General features: G+C 42.1%; 1 protein-coding gene across 4 annotated transcripts in view; it reads right to left on the bottom strand.

Annotated features, from left to right (window-relative positions):
- Positions 1-1,595: 1,595 nt before the first annotated feature.
- ITK (IL2 inducible T cell kinase) overlaps positions 1,596-22,691 on the bottom strand; it is a 61,582-nt gene continuing 40,486 nt past the window's right edge. For all 4 annotated transcript variants that reach the window (XM_077780740.1, XM_077780741.1, XM_077780743.1 and 1 more), the window contains 9 exons: positions 17,796-17,878; positions 16,587-16,720; positions 16,115-16,189; positions 13,623-13,794; positions 13,030-13,246; positions 11,792-11,856; positions 11,583-11,701; positions 8,219-8,376; positions 1,596-4,405 (listed from right to left, as the gene is read on the bottom strand). In XM_077780740.1, coding sequence (XP_077636866.1) covers positions 4,334-4,405; positions 8,219-8,376; positions 11,583-11,701; positions 11,792-11,856; positions 13,030-13,246; positions 13,623-13,794; positions 16,115-16,189; positions 16,587-16,720; positions 17,796-17,878 — 1,095 coding nt within the window. In that variant the 3' untranslated portion in view covers positions 1,596-4,333. The remainder of the gene's footprint in view (positions 4,406-8,218; positions 8,377-11,582; positions 11,702-11,791; positions 11,857-13,029; positions 13,247-13,622; positions 13,795-16,114; positions 16,190-16,586; positions 16,721-17,795; positions 17,879-22,691) is intronic.

The raw sequence follows: 22,691 nt of genomic DNA, 5'->3' as shown, positions 1-22,691 counted from the left end.
ATCCTACACAGTGCCAAGCACTTTCTGGTGAATGGTTACTATTACGTATGAATAAATGATCTCTAAAACTCCTTCTAACAGTTACTGTGTGATTCTGTGATCCCAAAAGCCTACTGCACATCTTGACTTGAAGAGAACCTCACGGTCATTGAAGACACACACACACACAAATACACACTGCCCATCTTGCTGAATGGGTATGTTCCCGCCTCTTTCTCAAGATGATGGACTTTTGCGTTGGGAGAGTCCAGGGAGAATAGGGTCTGCAGGATAAACACTGAGAAGCAGAGCTGTTCATTCAATCAATTTAGGAGTTTCATATCTGGGTCATTTCCCAGTAGGAGTCAAACCCAAGGGTGAGTCCCACAAAGGACTGAGTAGAAGCTGCAGGCTTTTTCACTTGTACTTAGTGGTCCTTTGGTGTGTGAACTGGCTCCTGCAGTGGACATGGGCATTTGGTAAAACTAAGGTACAGGGACAGCTCAACACACCAAAAATATAAGCCAGCCTGTTTTTCACTGGGACTTTAAGAAGCAGGGGAATAGCTATTCGTTGCTGTCCAACTGGGACTGAAGAACTCCGAATTACAATTTCTCCGTGTCACCCACACAGCAGATGACAGCGAATGAATATGAACAATAATCTGGTACTTGGAACAAGGCGAAATTCATCTTCATATTGCTTCTCTTCTATCAGCTTTACCTCTCTCAAATACACTCACTATGTTGCTGCCAGAATGTATTTTTAGACAAGTTTGACCTTCTCTCCTTTTCTATCTATAGGTAGAGTTCCAACATTTCTTGTCTTTTCAAATATGGTCCTTGTCTAGATTTACAGCTTCAGTTTCAATTTGCCTCCTGCCTTTGTCATCCTCACCGTTGCCAACACCTTGTGCCCATCCCCACTTCCACTCAGCAAGGGGAAGCTAATAGCTTCTCCATACATTCTGTTTCCCCTATACCTCTAGTGTCAAGCATCTCTCTTATTTCTGCCTACTTGCTTGCTAGAAAAAAGATAATTCATCTTTCAAACTGAGTCAGACATTATATCCTCTATGACGGTATTTCTCAAACTTTAATGTGCTTATGAGCACCTGGGGATTTTGTGAAAATGCAGATTCTCATTCAGTGAGTCTTGGGGCCGAGCCAAAGGATTCACACTTCTCACCAGCTGCTCATGCTACTATCGCTGGTCCAGGGACCACACTTTGAGTAGCAAGGTTCCAGGAAGTTTTTCCTGAGGTCACCCTTCCCCTGGTAGATTCCGTGACTTTCTGAGCTCTTCTCCTCTTAGACTGTATTTCTGTTGTTGCTCTCATTGCTGGGTAATTTTACTTGTTTATATGTCTGCCTTCTTAACCATACCTGGAGTTTCTAAAAACTAAAGACTGCCTCTTTCATCTTTGTTTCTGTAGCTCTAAGCAGAGTGTATTATAGGAACATGAGAAGCATTTCATATTTACTTGTTGAACAAATGTTGAATGATATATAGTCTTTAATTGTTTGTGGAACATGAAGCCATGTAACCATTTTTATTTAAGGAAAACTATTGGTTGTTTGACATTTGGGCAAATGGAATGCAGGCCATATACACTGTATTTATTAAAACATACAGCTTTATTTGCTAGACGCAACCCTCAACTATGTGTGCTTTATAAATGGTTAGAGATATTTGTAACATTTTTATTGTGAATACTAGCAGTGACTGTACACTAATAAATATTCAATACATCTAAATATAAATAGTCTCAAAAGGCACAAAATGCAAAATCTATAAAATGCATCTGGAACCAAAACCTTGTATAAGGGAATTCCTTGTGAACACATGGTACCATTTTCAACATGTGAGAGGGGAAGAGAAACACAGACAGGAAGCCCCTTTTGCAGTAAAGGACACCGGGGAGTGAACTGCTGACACGTGCTCAGTTAAGGCCCCAGTGAATCTGAGCGTGAACAAGATGATACACTGCAAGGGGTGATTTTTGAAACCAGACCACAGAAATCAGTCAATTTTGATGTTTTCCTTCTAGGCCGGATGTTCCAGAAATCATCTCTAATTAAGGGTTCCACAAGAGAATGTACAAAAGGCCAACAAGTAAACAGGGATGACTTTGGATATGTTGAGTAAGATCATCTTCTGAATGATAGAGTTTTATCTTGAGGCAACCAGTTTCACAATAATTATAGGTAAGGGGCGCCTGGGTGTTTCAGTCGGTTAAATGTCCAACTTTGGATCAGGTCATGATCTTGTGGTCTGAGTTCAAGCTCCACACTGGGCTCTGTGCTGACGGCTCAGATTCTGTGTCTCCTTCTCTTTCTGTCTCTCCCCCACTCACACTCTATCTCTTTCTCAAAAATAAACATTAAAGAAATTTTTAAAACAATTATTATAGTTAAAAGTTATGAATCTGAATCTCCCACTGGTCATATCACACAAAAGAGCGAATGGCTATGCTACCCAATAATCTCTCTAAAAGCTTCATCTGAACGCTGTAGTAAAATGAAATCTCTCTTACATCAGGGAATACCCTTCCCCACAAAGCGTCCAAGAAGAGTGCAGCTGGCTCAAGGTTGAGATGATAATTAAAGGAAGCCTTTATACACCCGCAGGAGGATCTTTCAAAGCTGCTTTGAAGTTCATTTATAAATGGCTTCATGCAACATGACTCTGGAGGGGTGGGTGAATCAAAGGGTTAATTAATTAACTCCTAACTCTAACAAAGGTGAAGCTACAAATGAGGAAAAAGAAGATCCTATTCCAATTTGGAGGGCCACATGGCCAACCATAGTGGTCTATGTGGGAGAAACATCACTCTGTGGCTGACTTCTTTATTGGCTTTTTCTAGGTCTTTCCCCTAATTGTATTCATCTCCTCTGCAATCCTTTTCATCATCAGTAGGAGGCAGTGTTGAATAGAAATAAGGAAACTGACTTGGAGTCAGATGTGGGCTCTACACTTCCTAACTGTCACTTTGGGAGGTGTCTTGGCTTTTTAAAGCCTCAGTTCCATTATCTGTAAAATGGGAATAAGAATACTTTCTCATGGGGTTGGTGTGAACTCAGGATGAAATGAAATTCTGCAGAGAAGGTTTGTAGCTCAGTATGTTACTTTGCATATTTCAGTGCTCAGTCAACAGTAGGCTGGCTTGCGCATCTTGAAAGCACCCTACTCAGTGCCTGACTGTTTCCATTCAGATGGTTTGAGCAAGAATAGACCCCTCCTTCCTCTCAGAAACTTTCAGGAGACCGTGAAGCCTCAACCTTGAAGTTGCAAACCTCTAGGGCCTGTTACAAGCTTGGATTTCTCTGCAAGACCACACTGCCCAGCACAATGCTGCCCTCTGCTGATGAGGGTGGAACAGTGCAGAGAGGGGACTAATCCTAGAGGCCAGAAAAATCGGTGGTGGAGTCCTCAGTGGGAGTCAGTGCTCAGAAGCAATCATCTTCTCCCAAGATGCCCGCGGAAGCATTCTGTGTGGAAGGGAAGGCACAGTCACCTGACTGGTTTGGTACTAAAGGTGGGTGTCGGAGTGCTAACCTCCCAGGCCTTTCTCTGTACCAGTTGTTCCCCCACCCATCTGATGCCCTCTTTCTGTCCAGACGCCAGCCCCAACCATGAGTTCGAAATGGTTCACCTCAGTCCATCATGTCCCTTCAAGGAGTAAAGTGGGCCGTGCGTCCGATGGGTAACATGTCATAAAGCTGCATCTCAGATTATCAGGCCTCAGATGTGAGCATTGGGACCATCATCCTCTACGGCAGGAAGCTTACAGCTGACGACATCACGGCGGCTGAGTTTACACCGTTTGACCTTAATTAGTTCACCGGTTCTCCTTGAAAAGGAGTCACACTCCTCATTTCTCTTGCCCCATATCCTGGGATTCTGTGTTATTGGGTCAAGTAAAAATCCCCCAGCCATAAACTTTAGATCTCTTAAACCGTTGACCATAAACGTTGTATTTCATGTTTGAACTAATGATACAAATGATAATCCATGATTCTACCCCGTCTTTCCTTTTCTCTAAGAAGTGCAAGAAATGTTGCCTAAAAGCTGTCAGAGTGTTTGTGCACCACACACACTAAGAGGCTGGAAGGAGGGTAGAGAAATCGCTGCTGCTCTGGCTTGGCTCCCAGTTCAGTGGCCGAGCCTCCTGCCTGTGGCCGGGTGCTAGCCCCTGTCAGGGTGCTGCTTCTGCGGCAGCTCGGGGACCAGCGCCACAGGCCAGCCGCCTCTGGGAAGTCCTGAGCTGGTGGCAGCTTTTAATGCTCTGTGAATGGAGAATCTACTTCCCTCATTCAGGATCTGCAGCCCACGGCCTGGCACTGAGTCTCTGCTAAAGTCCTGATTCTGCAAGTTCAGCCAGTTGACTCAAGAGTCTGCAGAAAGGTGGCCGTTCTTCTGGTTTCTAGAGAGGGAAGAAAAGAACTCTGTGAGTTCCCGGTACTTGTGTGTCAGAGTTGATTCCAAAAGCAAACCAGAATCCAACAGCCCTCTGTTGATTTTTAAATGCGCTTCCGTACGTATTGTATTTGAGGCCATCCTGCCTCAGTTGTTGACAGCGGTATTCTGGAATCATATGGCCTGCTTTTTAATCTAAGCTGTTTCATTCATTAGCTGGGTGACGTTGAGCAAGTTACTTAACTTGTTTGAACCTCAGTTTTTCTGTCTGTAAAATGCGGATAAGAATAGATCTATTTCTTAAGACTGTTGTGAGTATTAAATAAAATCATGTATTAAAAATGTATCATAAAAGGACCCCTGGGTGGCTCAGTCAGTAATTGCCTGACTTTGGCTCAGGTCATGATCTTGTGGTTTGTGATTTCGAGCCTTGCGTCAGGCTCTGTGCTGACAGCTCAGAGCCTGGAGCCTGCTTCAGACTCTGTGTCTCCATCTCTCTCTGTCCCTCCCCCATTCATGCTCTGTCTCTCTCTGTGTCTCCAAAATAAATAAACATTTAAAAAATTACAAAATGCACTATAAAAATAAGTGGTAAATAACATATAAAAGAAAATATTTAGGTATAAATCTCACAGAATGCAGACAGGATCTATATTAGGAAAAATATAAAATTTTAAAGAAAGAAATCAAAGAAGATCTAAATAAATGAAATATCATTCATATTTAAGGATGGAAAGACCTTATATTGTCAAGATGCCATTTCTTTTCAACTGGATCTATAGATTCAACAGAATCACAGTCAGAATCCCAGAAAGTTATTTTGTAGATACTCACAGAGTCTGAAGTTGATAGGGAAAGGTAAAAGACTCAGAACAGTGGACACCAGCCTACTGAAGAAGCACAAAGTTGGAGGACTGATACTAACCCGCTTCAAGACTCACAGTGAAGCTACAGTAATTAAGACAACGTGGTATTGGTCAAAGAATCAACAAATGAATCGATGGAACAGAGTTGACAGCCCGGAAATAGACTGACACAAATATAATCAACGGATCTGTGAAAAAGGAGCAAAGGCCATTCAATGAGTAGTCTTTTCAACAACAGTACTGGAACAATTGGATATCCACATACAGTATAATGACTCTAGACACAGACCTTATACCCTTTACGAAAACTAACTCAAAATAGATTGGAGATGTAAACGTAAAATTCAAAACTTAGAAAACTTCTAGAAGATAACGTACGAGAAAATCTGGGTGACCTTGGGTTCAGTAATGAGTTTTTAGATACAATACTAAAGGCATGATTCATAGAAGAAAACAGTTGATGTTGAGCTTCACTAAAATTAAAAATGTCTGCTCTGGGGCGCCTGGGTGGCTTAGTCGGTTAAGCGTCCGACTTTCGCTTAGGTCATGATCTCGCAGTTCGTGGGTTCGAGCCCCGCGTCGGGCTCTGTGCTGACTGCCAGCTCAGAGCCTGGAGCCTATTTCAGAGTCTGTGTCTCCCTCTCTCTCTGACCCTCCCCTGCTCACACTGTCTCTCTCTCTCCTAGAAATAAATAAAAAATATTTAAAAAAAAAAATGTCTGCTCTGTAAAAGACACTTAAGAGAAAGAAAAGACAAACCATAGGCTAGGAGAAGATATTTCCAAAAGACATAGCTGATAAAGGATTTATATCCAAAATATACAAAGACTTCTTTAAACTCAAAAGCAAGAAAATGACCCAATAAAAAAAAACGGGCAAAAGATCTCAACAGACACCTAATTAAAGAAGAGACACAGATGGCAAAGAAGTGTATGAAAAGATGCTCAACATCACGTTATCAGCAAATTGCAAACCAAACAATGATACACCACTATATAGCTATTAAAATGATTAAAATCTAAAACACCTGATACACTAACTCCTAGTGAGGATATGGAACAACAGGAATTTTCATTGCTGATGGGAATGCAGAATGGTATAGCCACTTTGGAAGAAAGTCTGGCAGTTTCTTACAAAGCTAAATGTAGTGCTATCATATGATCCAGTGATCATACTCCTAGATATTTACCCAATTGAGCTGAAAACTTATGTTCATACAAAAACCTGCACACAGATATTTACAGTAGCTTTATTCAGAATTGCCCAAACTGCAAGCAATCAAGATGTCCTTCAGTAGGTGAATGGATAGCCAAACTGTGGTACATCCATCCAGTGGAATATTATTCAATGACAAAAGGAAGTGAGCTATCAAGCCATGAAAAGACATGGAATAATCTTAAATCGGCATTGCTAAGTGAAAGAAACCAATCTGAAAAGGATACATACTGTTTGACATTCTGGAAAGGTGAAACTTGGACAATACAATCAATAGTTGCCAGGGGTTTGGAGAGAAGAAAGGAATGGATAAATAGATGAAGCTGGGTTTTTAGGCAGTGAAAATATTCTCTATGATACTGTAAAGGTAGATACATGATGTTATATATTTGTCAAAACTCCTAGAACTATACAGCGCAAAGAATGAATCTTAATGCAAATCATGGTCTTTAGTTAATAATAATGTATAAGTAGAGGTTGATTAATTGTAACAAATGTACCACAGTAGTGCACAATGTTACTAATAGGGGAGGAGGTATATGGGTACTCTGTACTATTTGCTTATTTTTTCTGTAAATCAAACAGTTTTGAACAATAAAGTCTACTTAAAAATAAATGAAAGAGTTTTTAAAAATTGCTAAGTAAATTTCAGCTATCATAATTATTACAGTATTTAATCCTTGTGAAGTTGGACTGGATTTGTTTTGTGCTCTTTATGTCTTCATTGTTTGTTTCTGAATACAAAGCCTCTATGAACTTATAGATCAAGCATTCTTTACTTCTCTTATCAGTAAGAAAAAGAAGGTTCAGAGACTTGACTAAGATTAATGACTAAGGAGTGGTAAAGCTGAGACAAAGTCTAAGGATCCTATACTTTTTATTTCCACCTTCCTACCCTGCAACAATCTGAATTTGTGTTCATTCTCTATTCAGCAGCTTTTAATTGTCGTTGAACTTTAAAACTTTCTAACTCATCCAAAGGGAATGATGCTTATGTCTGATGCTTATGTGGCTTAAGATATAGCCTGCAACCCAAGCACGGGATAACTGAGGCATCTGGGAGGGTGGAGAGTAATTGGTTTTTCATTCTAAATTTGAACAAATAAAATGAACTTAAGTCATTTTATTGTATTTTATTTTAAATGTTTTATTTATTTTTGAGAAAGAGAGAGAGAGAGAGGGAGCACACACACAAGTGGGGGAGGGGTAGAGAGAGGGAGGCAGAGGATATGATGTGGGCTCTGTGCTGACAGCAGTGAGCCCATGTGGGGCTCAAACTCATGAACCACGAGATCATGACCTGAGCTGAAGTTGGACGCTCAAACAACTGAGCCACCCAGGTGCCCCCTAGTTAAGTCATTTTAATATTTTCACAGCATATGTAAACTTCTACTCACCAATTTTTAGAGCTAACTTCATGTACACTTAATGGTTTTATGTTATGGATGTCTTTTCTCAGAAAACTGACATACAGGCATAGGTCTTACCCCCTTTTCCTCTCTCACAGTATGCTGGCTTGTGAAATTACATTGCAGATCAAATAATATTTAAGGTCCCTGTCAGCTCTTTTAGGGATGGGCAACCTCTTTAGTTAGTAGACACCCAAAGCCACTTTATTGCTAATCTACTTCGGTCATACAGGCTTCCTCATCCTCTAAGCGGGTTCCTTTCTCTAGAGAATGGGACAGAACCTAAAGTTGTAGATGATGACGCAGGGTAAAACCACTTCTTTTACTGACCTCTTTCCAGCAATGATTCATGATCTGGTAGACATTTGAGGAGGCCAGCCTGGGCTTGTATAAGCGAAATCCAGTAGAGATGTCTTCTACCACCTCTGAGTTGCTTCGGTTTTCATATGGGATTTTGCCTTCGCTGAAGACTTCCCACATCAGCACACCTACAAGAAATAGGGAGTGAAGCACAGCTAATGATAAAGGTCACAAATAGCAAACAAACGTACATCTAGAAATTGCAGATTCCTTGACATTGAGATTCAAGTCCTTACCTTCAGGAAGTATAACATCAAGCCCCCTGAGGCTTATTAGGCCTGTGTTGTATTTCTATAGAACAGAGATTTCCCAGTCTTCCTGGTGATGAAGAACTTTCAAGCTCAGCCCTTTGTTATGTCCAACTCAATTGCCACTACTAAAAGTTGCAGGGGACACAAACTCAAATGTCTATACATCATGTAAATGAATGGAGTGGATGAGATGTGCTGTAATGGGGAAGAGGATGAACTGTAGAGAACTGGGGGTCAAATTCTGTCTTCTGAGGACAGTTGTGATTTAGCTCCAGCCAACATAGGGTGCATGGGTATGAGGGCTCAGTATTGCTGCATTTTCTGATTTTTTAAAAAAGTCATAAATTGAGAGTTTTACAATAGAAACTCAGTTTGATTTTTAAAAATACGTGAGGGTGCCTGGTTGCTTAGTTGGTTAAGCATCCAACTCTTGATTTAGGCTCAGGTCATGATCTCACAGTTGGTGGGATAGAGCCCCACATCAGGATGTGCCCTGATAGCATGAAGCCTACCTGGGATTCTCTCTCTCCCTTTCTCTCTCTCTCACTCCTCCCCTGCTCATGCCCTCTCTCTCACAAAATAAATAAATAAATATTTTAAAAAGTACAAATTCTGTGTAGACAGAGCAAAACACATCCCTAGGTTGTCTATTTTTGACCTCTGATTTAACCCCCTTTCCTCTTCTATCTTCAGAAGACAGTTTTATTCTGTACTAATATATTCATAGGATGCCAGAGTGGGAAGAGAGCTTGCAGATCACCAATTTTAGTGGTTTTCAAAGCACATTTCAGAGATTCTTAGGGCAGAATTTTCCCAAGTATGATTCCCAAAATGTCTGAATAAAAGTCACCTCAGAAGTTTGTTCAAATGGCAGATCCTGAGGCCCCAGCCCAGACCTCTGGATCAGGATTTCTAGGGGGTCTTCAGAGGTGTCTCAGTTGTTCTGGAAACTTGGAACCTGACTCTAAATAAGACTGTTCTGGCATCTCAAGACGTCAGAATTCCTAGTGAGATTTCTTTGGAAAATTGAGGCCTGCTGCTCAAAGCTCATTTGAAAACAATTGCTTTCATGCCAACTTTGTAATGCATTGATTGGAAATTGAGACAGGCCCAAAGAGCTTACTTGACTTGCTTAAAATAGCACAGCTAATTAGGGCAAAAGTATTAAAATGCATAACAAATCTCAATGGTCTGGAGGCAGGCATCAAGCTCTCAGTCCACCCAAGTTCCTGTTTCTCAGGCATGCCATCCATCTGGTAATCTACCCTCTCCACCCTGCTTCCATCAGGCAGACTCATTTTTGGATACTGAAGGGCACACACCTTAGGCAGCCATGTACTGTAGCCCAACCTTCCAATTGCAAGATGAAACAGAAAATTCCCAACTGACAACCTATGGCAGAAAAGACCTCATGCAGAGTTTGCAGGTGGATGTTATATAGTGTCCATGGCTACTAACATCTCTTTATGGGACATCTGGCTTGATGCAGTGTGACCAGCATAGAGAGTGGCCACACATCAGCCATGCCTTTCCCCGTTGTATAGGTACTTGGGGAAAAAAGAATCTTCTGAGATGGCTCTGGTGCAGTTTTGTTTCTTCCAAGTTCATCCTGTAACTTACATTTGAATAACAAAGTCTGAGCTAGGCCTGTGGAATTGGGAAGCTGTTTTAAGGAACAGTTCAGAAGAACTAAAAATTAACAAACCACTTGATTGTTGGAACTGGATATTCTAAAATGCTGGGGAAGACTTCAAAACTAGTTCTCTTAAGAGATTTAATGAGTCAGCTTCTCCCTGGCACTCTAGGTCAATACACTTGGCAAATGTTCCCTTCATATAGAATGACAAAATCAAACTCCAACTCCTTTCTTTCCAAAGTATAACCCTTCTTATAATCCAAATCAAAGAGGTTGTCTGGTATGTTCTTGTGTATAGTTTAGTTTGTGTACAGTTGTGCATAGTTTAGTTTACACAAACTATGGCTTAGGGTGATATGACAAATCTAGCGAGAATATTTAGAACTTTCTGCCATACCAACATCATTCATTCCGGCCTTTCATTCATGTCCACTTGCACTTATCAGGGCTTCTGATCACGTTAGCGTGGGCTGACAAGTTCATTGTCTACAGTTCCTCAGTAAGGCAGTACCTCTCTTTCCATTCGACACACCGCATTTTTATAATTGCTGTTTTTTAACATTGCTGAAGATCCCTGGATCTTCAGATGGGGATGGTTCTCTCTCATCATTCAGATCTGTGCTCAAGGGTCCCCTCCTTGTAGAGGCTTTTCCAGACCATGGTCATTAAAATAGACCCTCTCTCCTGGTTGGCTCAGTAGGTTGAGCATCTGACTTCGGCTCAGGTCATAATCTCACAGTTCGTGGGTTTGAGCCCTCTGTTGGGCTTTGCACTGACAGTGTGGAGCCTGTTTGGGGTTCTGTCTCCCCCTCTCTCTGCCCCTTTCCTGCTTGTGCTTTCTTTCTCAAAAATAAATAAATTTTTTTTTAAAGTTTAAAACAGACCCTCCGTCCTATTCAGTTTCTATCCCATTATGGTTTTGTTTTATTCGTAGCATTTACTTATTACTATATGACTTTGTCTTACACAGATAACTATTAGCTTGTTTACATGATTGTTATCTGTCTCCCCCTAAAATTTACCTCCAAGAGAATAGGAGTCTTTCATATCCTATGCACAACCGCATTGTGAGTACCTAGATTAGCCCTGGCTTATAGTAGATGCTCGATGAATTGTTGTTGTGGAAATATAATTTTGAACAAAATATGGCCCTGGTCCTCAAAGAACTCATATCCTAATCTTCTGACTCCTCCATCTTTTGATCTCATAGAAACTGTCACCAGAATTCACATTTCCATCCTCATTTCAACCCCCATTTCAAAGATCTCCAACACCAAATGCAATAATGAGGCCCCTTCATACTTTTCAGAGCTGATATCACACAGACTATCAGGGAGATGCCCTCATCACCCAGAGTCCTGGGCAAGAAGAGTTGCCTGATCTGACAAATAAAACAGCTGACGGGCAGTCCTGAATCACGTGGGTGTGGGGTCAGAGTGACACTCACCAAATGACCACACATCTGACTTGCTGCTGTAGCGACTGAAGGAGAAGACTTCCGGGGATGCCCACTTCACCGGGAACTTGGTGCCTGTGGAACTGGTGTACTGATCATCAAGGACGAACCTGGGCAGAGAGTGGAGAAAGAATGTCAGAATGTTCTGGGGGCCTGAGTCCCCTCCCTGAGACTTTGCTGATACCACGTCCCCATATTACCTTGTCATCCCAAAGTCAGACACCTTGATGACTTGGTTTTCTCCCACTAAACAATTTCTGGCAGCCTGGAATGGAGACAGGCAAACAAAAGGAAAAGGAAAACTTGGTGGATAAGCAGTTTAAGGAGTCTCCTAAAATCTCAGTCCTGTGCGTTTCTTTGTGCCGCTGATCAAGGGCACTCAGGAGCTTTAAAGATGCTAATTAAGCTTCACTAGCACCCGACTGGAGTTAGCTAAAAAGTTAAATGTGTAAGATCCCTTATCAGGATGAGTAAGTTTGGTCATTTAGTTTTATTCCTGGGATTCTAATTAAAAGAGAAATCTGGGGCTCCTGTGTGGCTTAGTCGGTTAAGCGTCAGACTTTCGCTTAGGTCATGATCTCGCGGTTCATGGGTTCGAGCCCGCGTCCGGCTCTGTGCTAACTGCCAGCTCAGAGCCTGGAGCCTATTTCAGAGTCTGTATCTCCCTCTCTCTCTGACCCTCCCCTGCTCACACTGTCTCTCTCTCCTAGAAATAAATAAAAATATTTAAAAAAATAGAAGAGAAATCTGTGGTGGTGGTGTTTAACCAATGATGCGTTCTAACGCGACCTGATGCAACAGGAAATGTTAACATTAGGGATGGTATGAAAAAACTGTCACACATTTGACTAAAATAAGTATATTTTGAGGTTGCTAATCCTCTTAAAACTATTCCTCAATAGGGAGAGTGCCTACTCTCTAATTAGTATCACAGAATTGTGCACTGGAAGAACCTTCGTGATAAAAGACTCCATTCTCGTTTTAATTTTTTTTTTCAAATTTTAAATGTGCCTACAAATCCCAAGGGGGGGATATGTTAAAATGAATATTTCTGAGCTCCGACCCTCAGAGATTCTGAGGATGGTTTTAGCACCACCCCAGTGTGATTGTGGTAGATCCTTGGATAATAGTTTGAGAATTTTACCAAGAGGAAAATGAGGCACAGAGCGGTTACAAAGGTGAGGCTCTAAGTTTCATTTTGGAAGAATGTAAACTCAGACTCAGAGGGAACAAGTTAGAAGCAGGGCTGGGATTAGAGCCTAGATCTGAGTCCTACCAGGGCATCCCCAAGTGGGTAGAAGGAAGAAGTTGAGAGGGGAAGGGAGATGGTCTGTGACTCGTTATTTGTCAATGTGTTCTCAGTCTGGGTAGCTGTACATTTCAGTGGGACACACCCCTTCATCCTGGACCTATTGTTCTTTGCCCGCCATCTTCTTACCAGGTCTCTGTGGATGACACATGCCTCCTCCAGGTAGGCCATGCCCTCACACACATCCAGGCACATGCCCAGCAGGGTTTCTGCAGCAAAGAGCCCCCGCTGGTTGCGCAGGTAATCCGACAGGCAGCCGTGCTCCATGAACTCAAACACCAGGCAGATGGGGGCCTGCTCGAGGCACACCCCATACAGCTGGACCAGTTTGGGGTGAGAGAGTTTCCTGGAGGAAAAAGGCAAGGCGTGAGAAGTTATAAATTCTAACTTAAACATGCTCCTTACCCAAAGCAAAAATGACCTGAAGGATGGTGGAGAGTCAAAGGGCGTGTGCGAGGACAAATGGTGGCCAGTGTGGCGGGCACATCATGGACCAGAGCAGAGATGGGTAGTAGATGAGACTGGGCAATGGACAGGGAAAGACTATGACAGACCGTATAGTCCATGGTGAGGAGTTTGATTTTGGTCTCCATGCCATTGGAAACCATCACTAGATTTGAGCAGCGAAGTGGCATAACGTGGCAGCAAAATGGTATTCAAAGAACAGAGCACAGAACGTCATCCCAAAGGCATCTTTGCGTACTCTTGTTTTGACCACTCACATCATGACTTCAGCCTCCTCTATGAAGTCCTCTTCCGACATAGCCCCTTCTTGAATGGTTTTGATGGCTACCTTGTCCTTGTTGAGCCAGTAGCCAAGATGCACCAAACCAAACTGGCCACTGCCAATTTCCTGTACAAAAGTGAGCTCCGAGGGATCAATCACCCATTTCCCTACAAGAGAGAAAGAGGTTTTTCCAAGGTTGGCAAGTAGTAGATATGAGGTATAGGGCTGCGAGGAGACTAATAGCCCTAGACACAGTGTTACCTAATTGATAATATAACCTAAAGATGGCAAATAGTATAGGCTTTAGACTTAGAACTATCTTAAATTTATTTCCACCCCCTAAATAATAACATAGGGTATGCATTTAAAACCATGAAAAATGTTTGTGGGAGGAGATTACACAAAGGGAAAGAGGAAGGAAAATGGCATTAATCAAGATCTCAAAGAAAATAAATGAAAGGGTTCTTGCGACACCTCAACTATTTTTCTATACCTGAATGAAAGTGTTTTATTGTTGGGCACCCGGGTGGCTCAGTTGGTTAAGCCTCCAGCTTTGGCTCAGTTCATGATCTCACAGATCCTGAGTTCAAGCTGCACATTGAGCTCTCTGCTGTCAGTGCAGAGCCCTCTCTGGATCCTCCATCTCCCTCCTTCTCTGCCCTTCCCCCACTAGCGCTCTCTCTCTCTCTCTCTCTTTCTCTCTCTCTCTCTCACACACACACACACACAAATAAATAAACATTAAAAACAGAAAGTATTTTATTGTCATTTTTCACATAGAACAAGTTTCATCCAAGCTGATCATTCATTCATTCACTCATTCATCCACCGAGAGCATCCACTATATACTCTGCTCCACCTTAGCAGGGATTAAGAGTAAGGAGGTGGATTCTAAGAGGTGTGAACAGAGGTACCAGCCAGCACAGTCTGGCACGTGGTAGGCTCTCAAGAAATATTCAGTAAAGGAATAAAAGGAATCTGATTCTCAATGTTCACGCTAACAAAATGAGTGGGTTCATAAAATAATCTCTGAGATTCCTATCCAGCATGGACCACATCAGGATTCTATAGTTATTAGAATTACCTTATTTTCATAAGGAGGCACTTGGTCTAGTACCATAAAAAGCTCAATTTCTACCTCTTTGAGGCAGAGACTCAATGGAAAATAGTAGTGAGTTCCCACCGGGTGCCAGATATGGTGTTAGTTAGGGATGGAAAACTCACGGCAATGTTTCTCAAAGATTTACACTCTAAGCACCTGTGTCAAAATCAACTACAGCATTTGTTAAACATGCAGACTCCAGGACCCCATTATCAGAGACAGTGTTTTGGTAAGTGTTGGGTAGGGTCCAGGAGCCAACATTCTTAATAAGCATCCCAGATGGCTTAGATGCACACTGAAGTTTGAGAACCTCCCATCTAAGAGATACAAAATAAAAAGTACTCCAGCCTTCTCCTTGGCCAGCCAGTTTAGACCAAAGGATGCAAACTCAAATACCTTTAGATTCCAGGCAGATAATCAAAAGTGAGGGAAGCAGTTCCAAAGGGCAAGAAGGAATAACAGGGCTTAGGGCACTGGAGACGCAAGCCTTTCCTAATGGCATTGAAAAAAATTAATACCATGTTATGCAGACAAACACTTCTGAATGCTTGAAGATTCCAGCTTCCAGCCCTTGCACTGGACTGTACCCAGCAAACTAGATGACATAGAAATTCTAGAAGATAGGTGGGAACGTGGTCCTAAGGCATTATTTTCTAATATTTTTTTCTGATAGCATTTAGTAGAGTGCTCTGTACAAAGTAGGTGCTTAATAAACACTTCAATGATAAACTCTTCAGTAAAACCAATGGACCTTGATTTGGCCTAGATAAATGTGCTCATATATACATCTCTCTTACACACTTTGCACATATTCCTTTGTGTACACTGTCTCCAGATATACAGTATACTTGTTTTAGTGGCCATCTTTTAAAAATGTTTTATTTATGTTTGAGAAAGAGACAGAGACAGAGCGTCAGCAGTGGAGGGGCAGAGAAAGAGAGAGGGAGACACAATCCAAAGCAGGCTCCAGGCTCTGAGCTGTCAGCACCGAGCCCGATGCGGGGCTAGAACCCACGAACCATGAGATCATGACCTGAGCCGAAGGCGGACGCTTAACCGACTGAGCCACCCAGGCGCCCCTTAATTATAATTTTTTTAAATGCTTATTTATTTTTGAAAGAGAGAGAGAGCTCAAGCTGGGGCAGACAGAGAGAGGGGGATAGAGGATGTGAAGTGGGGTTGCGGGGCTGACACTCATAAATGGTGAGGTCATGACCTGAGCTGAAGTTGGACGCTCAACCAACTGAGTCACCCAGACACCCAAAATGGTAGTTTTTAAGCCTGGGGAAGAATTAGGTATACGGAAAGCCCATTCAGAATTTGCCCCAGACCTTGAAGGATGTGAGTTAGTGCAAACACATGACATTCGTGAATGAGCTGCTCACCGTATCTCAGTCCTGCCGTGACTGGAGCTTTCTGCCTCCAGGAACAAACTGGATACCGGAGTCTAGTGACCAGACCTGGGTTGATTAAAAAGTGAAAGGCCAGAGTTAGAGCTTTACTATAGCAACTGTTCAAGTTAAACCAACAGGAAAAAAAAAATCCCCAGTGCAAAAGCTATTTTTATTCTGGGAAACAAACCCCAACGCCCAAACACTGATATCACACTCCCTCCAACAAGAGTCCTAACCACAGATGGGCAGGTGGTGAAATCCCATGAGTCTAACCACAGAATTTGCTAATGGAAAACATGTAATATGATCAAATATTTGGCATCCTTTTCTATTTGTAGATTTAGTTATTATTTATGGTCAGTTTGTCTGTGATGAAGAAACTCGGTGGGACATTTGTCATTTATTTTCCAAGTTCCCCAGTGAGGGCTCCCTGCCCCACCCCATCTTGTCCTTTAGAACTTACCTCCTCCATTGTGTTGGTGGTAATTGATGAGAAGAGGGATGGAGTCAAACACATATTTTTCAGCTACATAATATCGCTTGGGGTTGTCATTAGTTTCCTTGATGTGATAATGCTTTATGCAGGGGTTATTCTCACTTGAACAAATGAAGCATAAATGCAGTGATTATTAAGAAGCAATGTTTCAACACAAAAATGTCTACTGGTATCAGATTCCTGTTTGCTTTGTTTTATTTTTTTTTAATTTTAATGTTTAATTTATTTCTGAAAAAAAGAGAGGAACAGTTGAGCAGGGGAGAGTCAGAGAGAGAGAGACACAGAATCCAAAGCAGGCTCCAGGCTCTGAGCTAGCTGTCAGCACAGAGCCCGACATGGGGCTCGAACCCACAAACCATGAGATCATGACCTGAGCTGAGGTCAGACGCTTAACCAATGGAGCCGCCCAGGTGCTCCTATTTGCTTTGTTTTCTACCCTCTCAGAAGGATGGCAGATATTAATTCTTACTGGACTTTGCTCATTGCAAAACTGCTTTGTTCCTACTTATTTTTTAATTAGTAGAGAATGTGAGACCTTGATAGCCTCTTAGACATTGTTTTTACAGAGCAGGAAACAGAGGTACGAAGAGGGGCAGACAAGCCTTAGGGTCTTGCAGTCAGCAGGCTGGAGCATGACCCCTTGAGCTCCATTGCCTCAAAGAGGCACCATCAGCTGTTTGAGCCTCAGTTTCTTTGATGCAAAGGAGCATAGTAACACCTGCTTTCAGACCTGATTAGGATCAGAAACAGTCTGTATGGTTCAGACACATGGTAAGGACTCAATAAATGGTAGGTAGCTTTATTAGCAGAGCCAGAATTCAAATGCGTATCTTCTCACTTCTGGATGAAAGTATCCTCTTTGTTAGCTGTGGGTTAAATTAAAAATGCATCAGATGCAGCGTCAAGGATTTTATTTCTTTAGAGAGCTCTGCATGCACGGATGCTAATTTAGAAGAGAAAGTGGCATCTGGATTCAGCGCTGTCACTTTCCAGAAAAATGATGTCGGTGATGTTTTTAATCTCCCTGGACTTGGTTTTCTCAGGGATCAGCAAAAGCACACCATTTCTAGCGACCCCTCTACCTCTTGCCCTGTCTGACATTGCTGTGTGTGGCCTGTTGCTCACCCACCTCAGGACTATTTCTCCCCACTTCGCTGAGATGAGTTAGCACCATACCTTACAATGCCTTTGGTGAAAACAGACACGGTATATGTCCCTGGAGTCCTGGAATCTCGTACCATGAAGGCTCCTTCTTTCCCCTGGTTAGAAAATACAGAAGGTTAGTGATCCCAGGAACCAGGCTCAGGTATCCAGCTCCACTTTCGTATCTGCGAAAGGAGAAAATACTATAGGCCAGTTTTGCACAGAGCAGAATTTCAGCAATAATGGCTACCATTTCACTTGCTCATTCAACAGGTATTTCTTGAGGTCCCATCATGGATCAGAGACTTCCGGTGGTGACATAAGTTTTGCATGAAGACAGATAATGCAAGTCTGCTCTTTTGGAGCTCACCATGTACCAGGCTCATTACAGGTATTGTCCAATCCTCACCACAACATTGCAATCTAGATGGTATATCCTCAGTTTACTGATGAGAACACTGAGTGTCACAGAGCTTAAGTGACTTTCTCACCATCCACAAGTAGTAAGTGGTGGACCTGGGATTTGAACTTTGCACGTGGCATGTGAGCAAAGCCCATGCTCATTCTACTGCTCCATTCTACCTCTGTGCAGCAAATGTTAGAAGCCACTTCTCCGTTCCCCTCCAAGGGCACAAACTTTCTGACCTGGAAGGTTTGTCAGTTTCTTAATGGGAGTGTATTTACAAGGCTCTTTCTAGAGTGCTGATTTTGCTGCAGGGCTAAAGGAGAAAAAAGCATGAAGTTCCTGGTTGCACGAGGGAATTGGAGAGAAGGGAAGGCCCCAAGAATGTACTCTTCACCCCCCTTGACAGTCTTGCCAGTGCTAATGAATTAAGCACAAGCAAATGGCTATGCCAATTTATTCATTCCTGGTGGAAACTTCACAATCTGAACTCGGTTTTGATACTTCATGTCTAATGCTCTGCTCCTGCCCAGCTGTAAATTTGTGCTGGCAATATTTAAAAACCTATTACCATAATTTACTTAACTTCAATATAAGGAGGGCCACAAGTGAAGGTCAGAGAAACACACGAGCCTCATGTGCGAGCCACGTATACTGGTAGCATATGGAGCACAGTATGTACAATTTAGAACAATGCAAGCTCCTCCGTCCCCTGATCCCCAAAGTGGATTGTCTACACACCACGAGAACAGTACACACAGATGGCCATGCTCATCATTTGAACCCTAGAGTCTCAGCATTATAGGATGTGTAGCAGCATCCCTGGCCTCTATCAGCTGGATGTCAGGCCCTGCCAAGTGTTCCCTGGGAGACAAAATCACCCCGGTTGAGAACTACTGATCTGGCCTCACTCCTTTATACTCTTGTGTCCCAAACTTTGTTGACTATCACAATCACCTGAAGAATCTGAAGCAGAGAACAAGACAAAACAAAACAACAAACACCTAACTGTATTTCAGCTCATACGTGTGAACTTAGAATCTCCAGGACTGGTATCCTGGTCCCTGAACTTTTTAGAAGATTCCCATGTGATTCTTTAAAAAAAAAAAAAAAAGTTTATGTATTTAATTTTCAGGAGTGTGGGAAGGCAGAGAGAGGGAGCGAGAGAATCCCAGGCAGGCTCCACACTGTCAGCACAGAGCATGACGCAGGGCTAGATCCTATGAACCGTGAGATCATGACCTGAGCTAAAATCAAGAGTCAGACATTTACATGACTGAGCCACCCAAAGGCCCCTTCCATGTGATTCTTACAGACTTGCAGCTTTGGGATCCACTGATTTAATTGAACATGTAGCTCTTATTTATAATATCCTGATGAGTAGTCTCTATCTTAAAATAGTGTTAAAACTGAGTATGGAGCCTGCTTAAGATTCTCTCTCTCTCTCCTTCAGCCCCTCTCTCCCACTCTCTCTCTAAAATAAAAAATAAAACAAAACAAAACAAAGCAAAATAAAATAAAATAAAATAAAATAAAATAGCACCTGGGTGGCTCAGTCAGTTGAGCATCTGACTTCGGCTCAGGTCATGATCTCACAGTTTGTGGGTCCAAGCCCCGTGTAAGGCTCTGGGCTGATAGCTCAGAGCCTGGAGTCTGTTTAAGATTCTGTGTCTCCCTCTCTCTCTGCCCCTCCCCTGCTTGCACTCTGTCTCTCTCTGTCTCAAAAATAAATAATCATTAAAATTTTTTTAAAAAATTAATAAATTCAAAAAATTCAAATAAATAAAATAGCTTTTATAAATAAATAAAAATAACTTTTGAGGCATAATTTACATACCATGACATTCTCCCATTCCATGTGTACAATCCAACGATATTTAGTAAATTTACAGAGTTGTGCCCCCATCACTACAATCCAATTTTAGAACATTTTAATGACTCTCAAAAATATACCTCTGTTTTATTTGCACGCTGGCCACACTAATATGCTTCTATTTCAATAAATTTGCCTGCTCTAGGAACTTCACATAAATGAAATAATATAATATGTGGTCTTTTGTGCCTGGCTTCTTACACTTAGCATATTGTTTTCCAAGATTTATCCAAGTTGTAGCATATATTGATCCTCCATTCTTTTTCATGGCTGAATAACATTCCATCACAGAGATGTATCACGTTTTGTTTACCCATTCATCAACGGCTGAACATTTGGGCTGTGTCCACCTCTTGGCTACCATGAACGGTGCGTCTGTGTCTCGCCTCTTTTGCTCAGTATCACTTTTGTGGTATTCATCCATGCATTGCATGTAGCATAGTTTATCTTCAGAGATTGCCCCCTTTACCAAATACTGAAGCTTTTGCTCTTGCCTCGTTGGAATGTGATGGGTTAAACTCAAGGCAGGAAGGAACAAAACTTCAGCAGAGGAAGATTTTATCTGCATATCTTATTCTAAAAGGGGAAGAAACAGACTGAAAAAACCCTCAGACGTTTATCAAATGTCTGTGAGGAGGGAAATGTGAACATCTCTTCCATTTAATTAGTAATGTTTTGTTATTGTTTTTTTTCTTCCAGAAAAGCCACTGTTTTCTTTTTTTTTAAAGAAATAAAACTGTAATCAGAGTGGGGACCAACTGTGAACAAGAGTAATTCACAGATGTGAGAAAAAGGGGAGGTAAGGTTTGCAGGCAGCTCAGCTGAGCAGGGGAGGCTCAGAGCTCTCCCCTGTCATACTCGCTCTAGGTGGCATTCAGTGAGGTCGACAGGAAACTCTCGTCTGGGGCTGAGGCAGTCTAGAGTTCTGAGGAAAATGAGGCATCCAGCATGTGCCTTACCGCTTACTTCCTGCAAAGGGCTCGGAGGAAGTCACAACCACCAAGAACACTGGAGTTTAAAGGGTCTTTGTTCATATCACCATCATGCAAAGGAGGCACTGACTTGTACAGTGTAGCCAGGAGGGGGGCCTGCGTTCCCTTGGGACATTTTTAAGGTCTCAGTTTACCTTTTACTAATTTATCTAGAAAAGCAAAGAGGCAACAATCGGGCGGGGGGAAGCCATGGAGGTGGTGAAATATGTGTATGGGAATTATGAGGACGAGACAATAGAACTTAACTCATATATTCCCTTATTAACTGTAGAACAATGACTATTAGCGCTATCATTAGCCATTGTTGTCACACGCTACGGTATTCTGTCCATTGGAGGTATTAATTCCAATGTCTGCCTTCCTCTGAGATATGTGTGCGATACTGTAAGGTATGGAGTCCCTGCTTGCAAGGAATTTACCCTCTACCTAAATGGGTTAAGACAGAAGACAAACTGCTAAGGCTCAAGGCAAAGTGAGAACAGTGCCACTGGAAAAGTAATGACATTGCACCAGAAAGGCCAGGCAACCATATTCCATGGCCAGGGAGATGGAAAACATGAGGGGCTTCTTGGAGGAGGAGTTACCTGATGAATGGATAGGACGCGGCAGGAAACACTTTTCTGCATTTCCTAAGCTTGGGTAACTTTCAGAATCACCTGGGTGCCGCCTCCAGGGTTCTGATTGGTGAGGCCAGGAGTTTGGAATCCATATTTTTATAAAGATCCCCCAATGATGCTCTTGATCACCCAGTTTCTCTTTAAGCATAGTTGTTAAAAACATTTACTGAGCATTTAATGTATTTATATATTCAACAAATATTTATTGAGTAACTACTTTGTCACAAATGCAGTTTGGGTTTCTAGGTGCAGCAGGAACAAGATAAAGCCTTTCTATTCTAGTGGAGAACCGTGGATGGGGCAGTACATCAGGAGCTCTAGTTGATAAAAATCTCTCAATCCATCTCTTAAGGGTCCTATACTTGTTAGATAAAAGAGATACTAAACACATCTAGGAAACAATTCTGCTATTGTTTCAAGCAGCCGACAATACAGGGACCCCCTAATGTTTGCCCTTATATTACCTAAGAAGGCACAAAGAAGATTTGGTAAAGTAGCTCAGAATATTAGCACGGAGGAATGTCTCAACTGCCCCAGAAAGCAAAATGTATTTAAGTGTCTATAAGGAACTGCTATAGAACAGGAAACCTCTTCAGCTTGTCAGTAAATGTGGGCTAAAGTGCTTCATGGGTAACACTTCATTAACCAATATGTGATTGAAAATAAGAAAACTACACTTGCTTAAACTCTGTATAATTCAGATTTGTAATTAATTTTGCAATCCTTTCAGTTAATTCTTATCGGTCAGATTTCACTATGTTGTCCAATAACATAGGCCGGGTGAAGTCAGAGCTGAGCCGCTGCATACGCATCGTTAGTTTGGTTTGAAAAAAACACAGAGTCCCAGGAACTAACTGGAGATTCTGATTCTGTAGGTCTGGGTTGGGGCCTGGGATTCTGGATTTTTAAGGCTTTCAGTGATTCTAATACGTGGTCTACTGGAGACCACAGGATATGATTAAGTGGCGAGTTGATGTGGAACCAAGGAGAAACCAGGGTCCAGTAACGACTCAGATCAATTCCTCTTCCCCCCATGAGATCTGA

Source organism: Crocuta crocuta, unplaced genomic scaffold (genome assembly GCF_008692635.1).
Source record: "Crocuta crocuta isolate KB4526 unplaced genomic scaffold, BGI_CrCroc_1.0 scaffold343, whole genome shotgun sequence".
NCBI classification, from domain to species: domain Eukaryota; kingdom Metazoa; phylum Chordata; class Mammalia; order Carnivora; family Hyaenidae; genus Crocuta; species Crocuta crocuta.
This window is presented reverse-complemented; position numbering and strand designations above follow the sequence as displayed.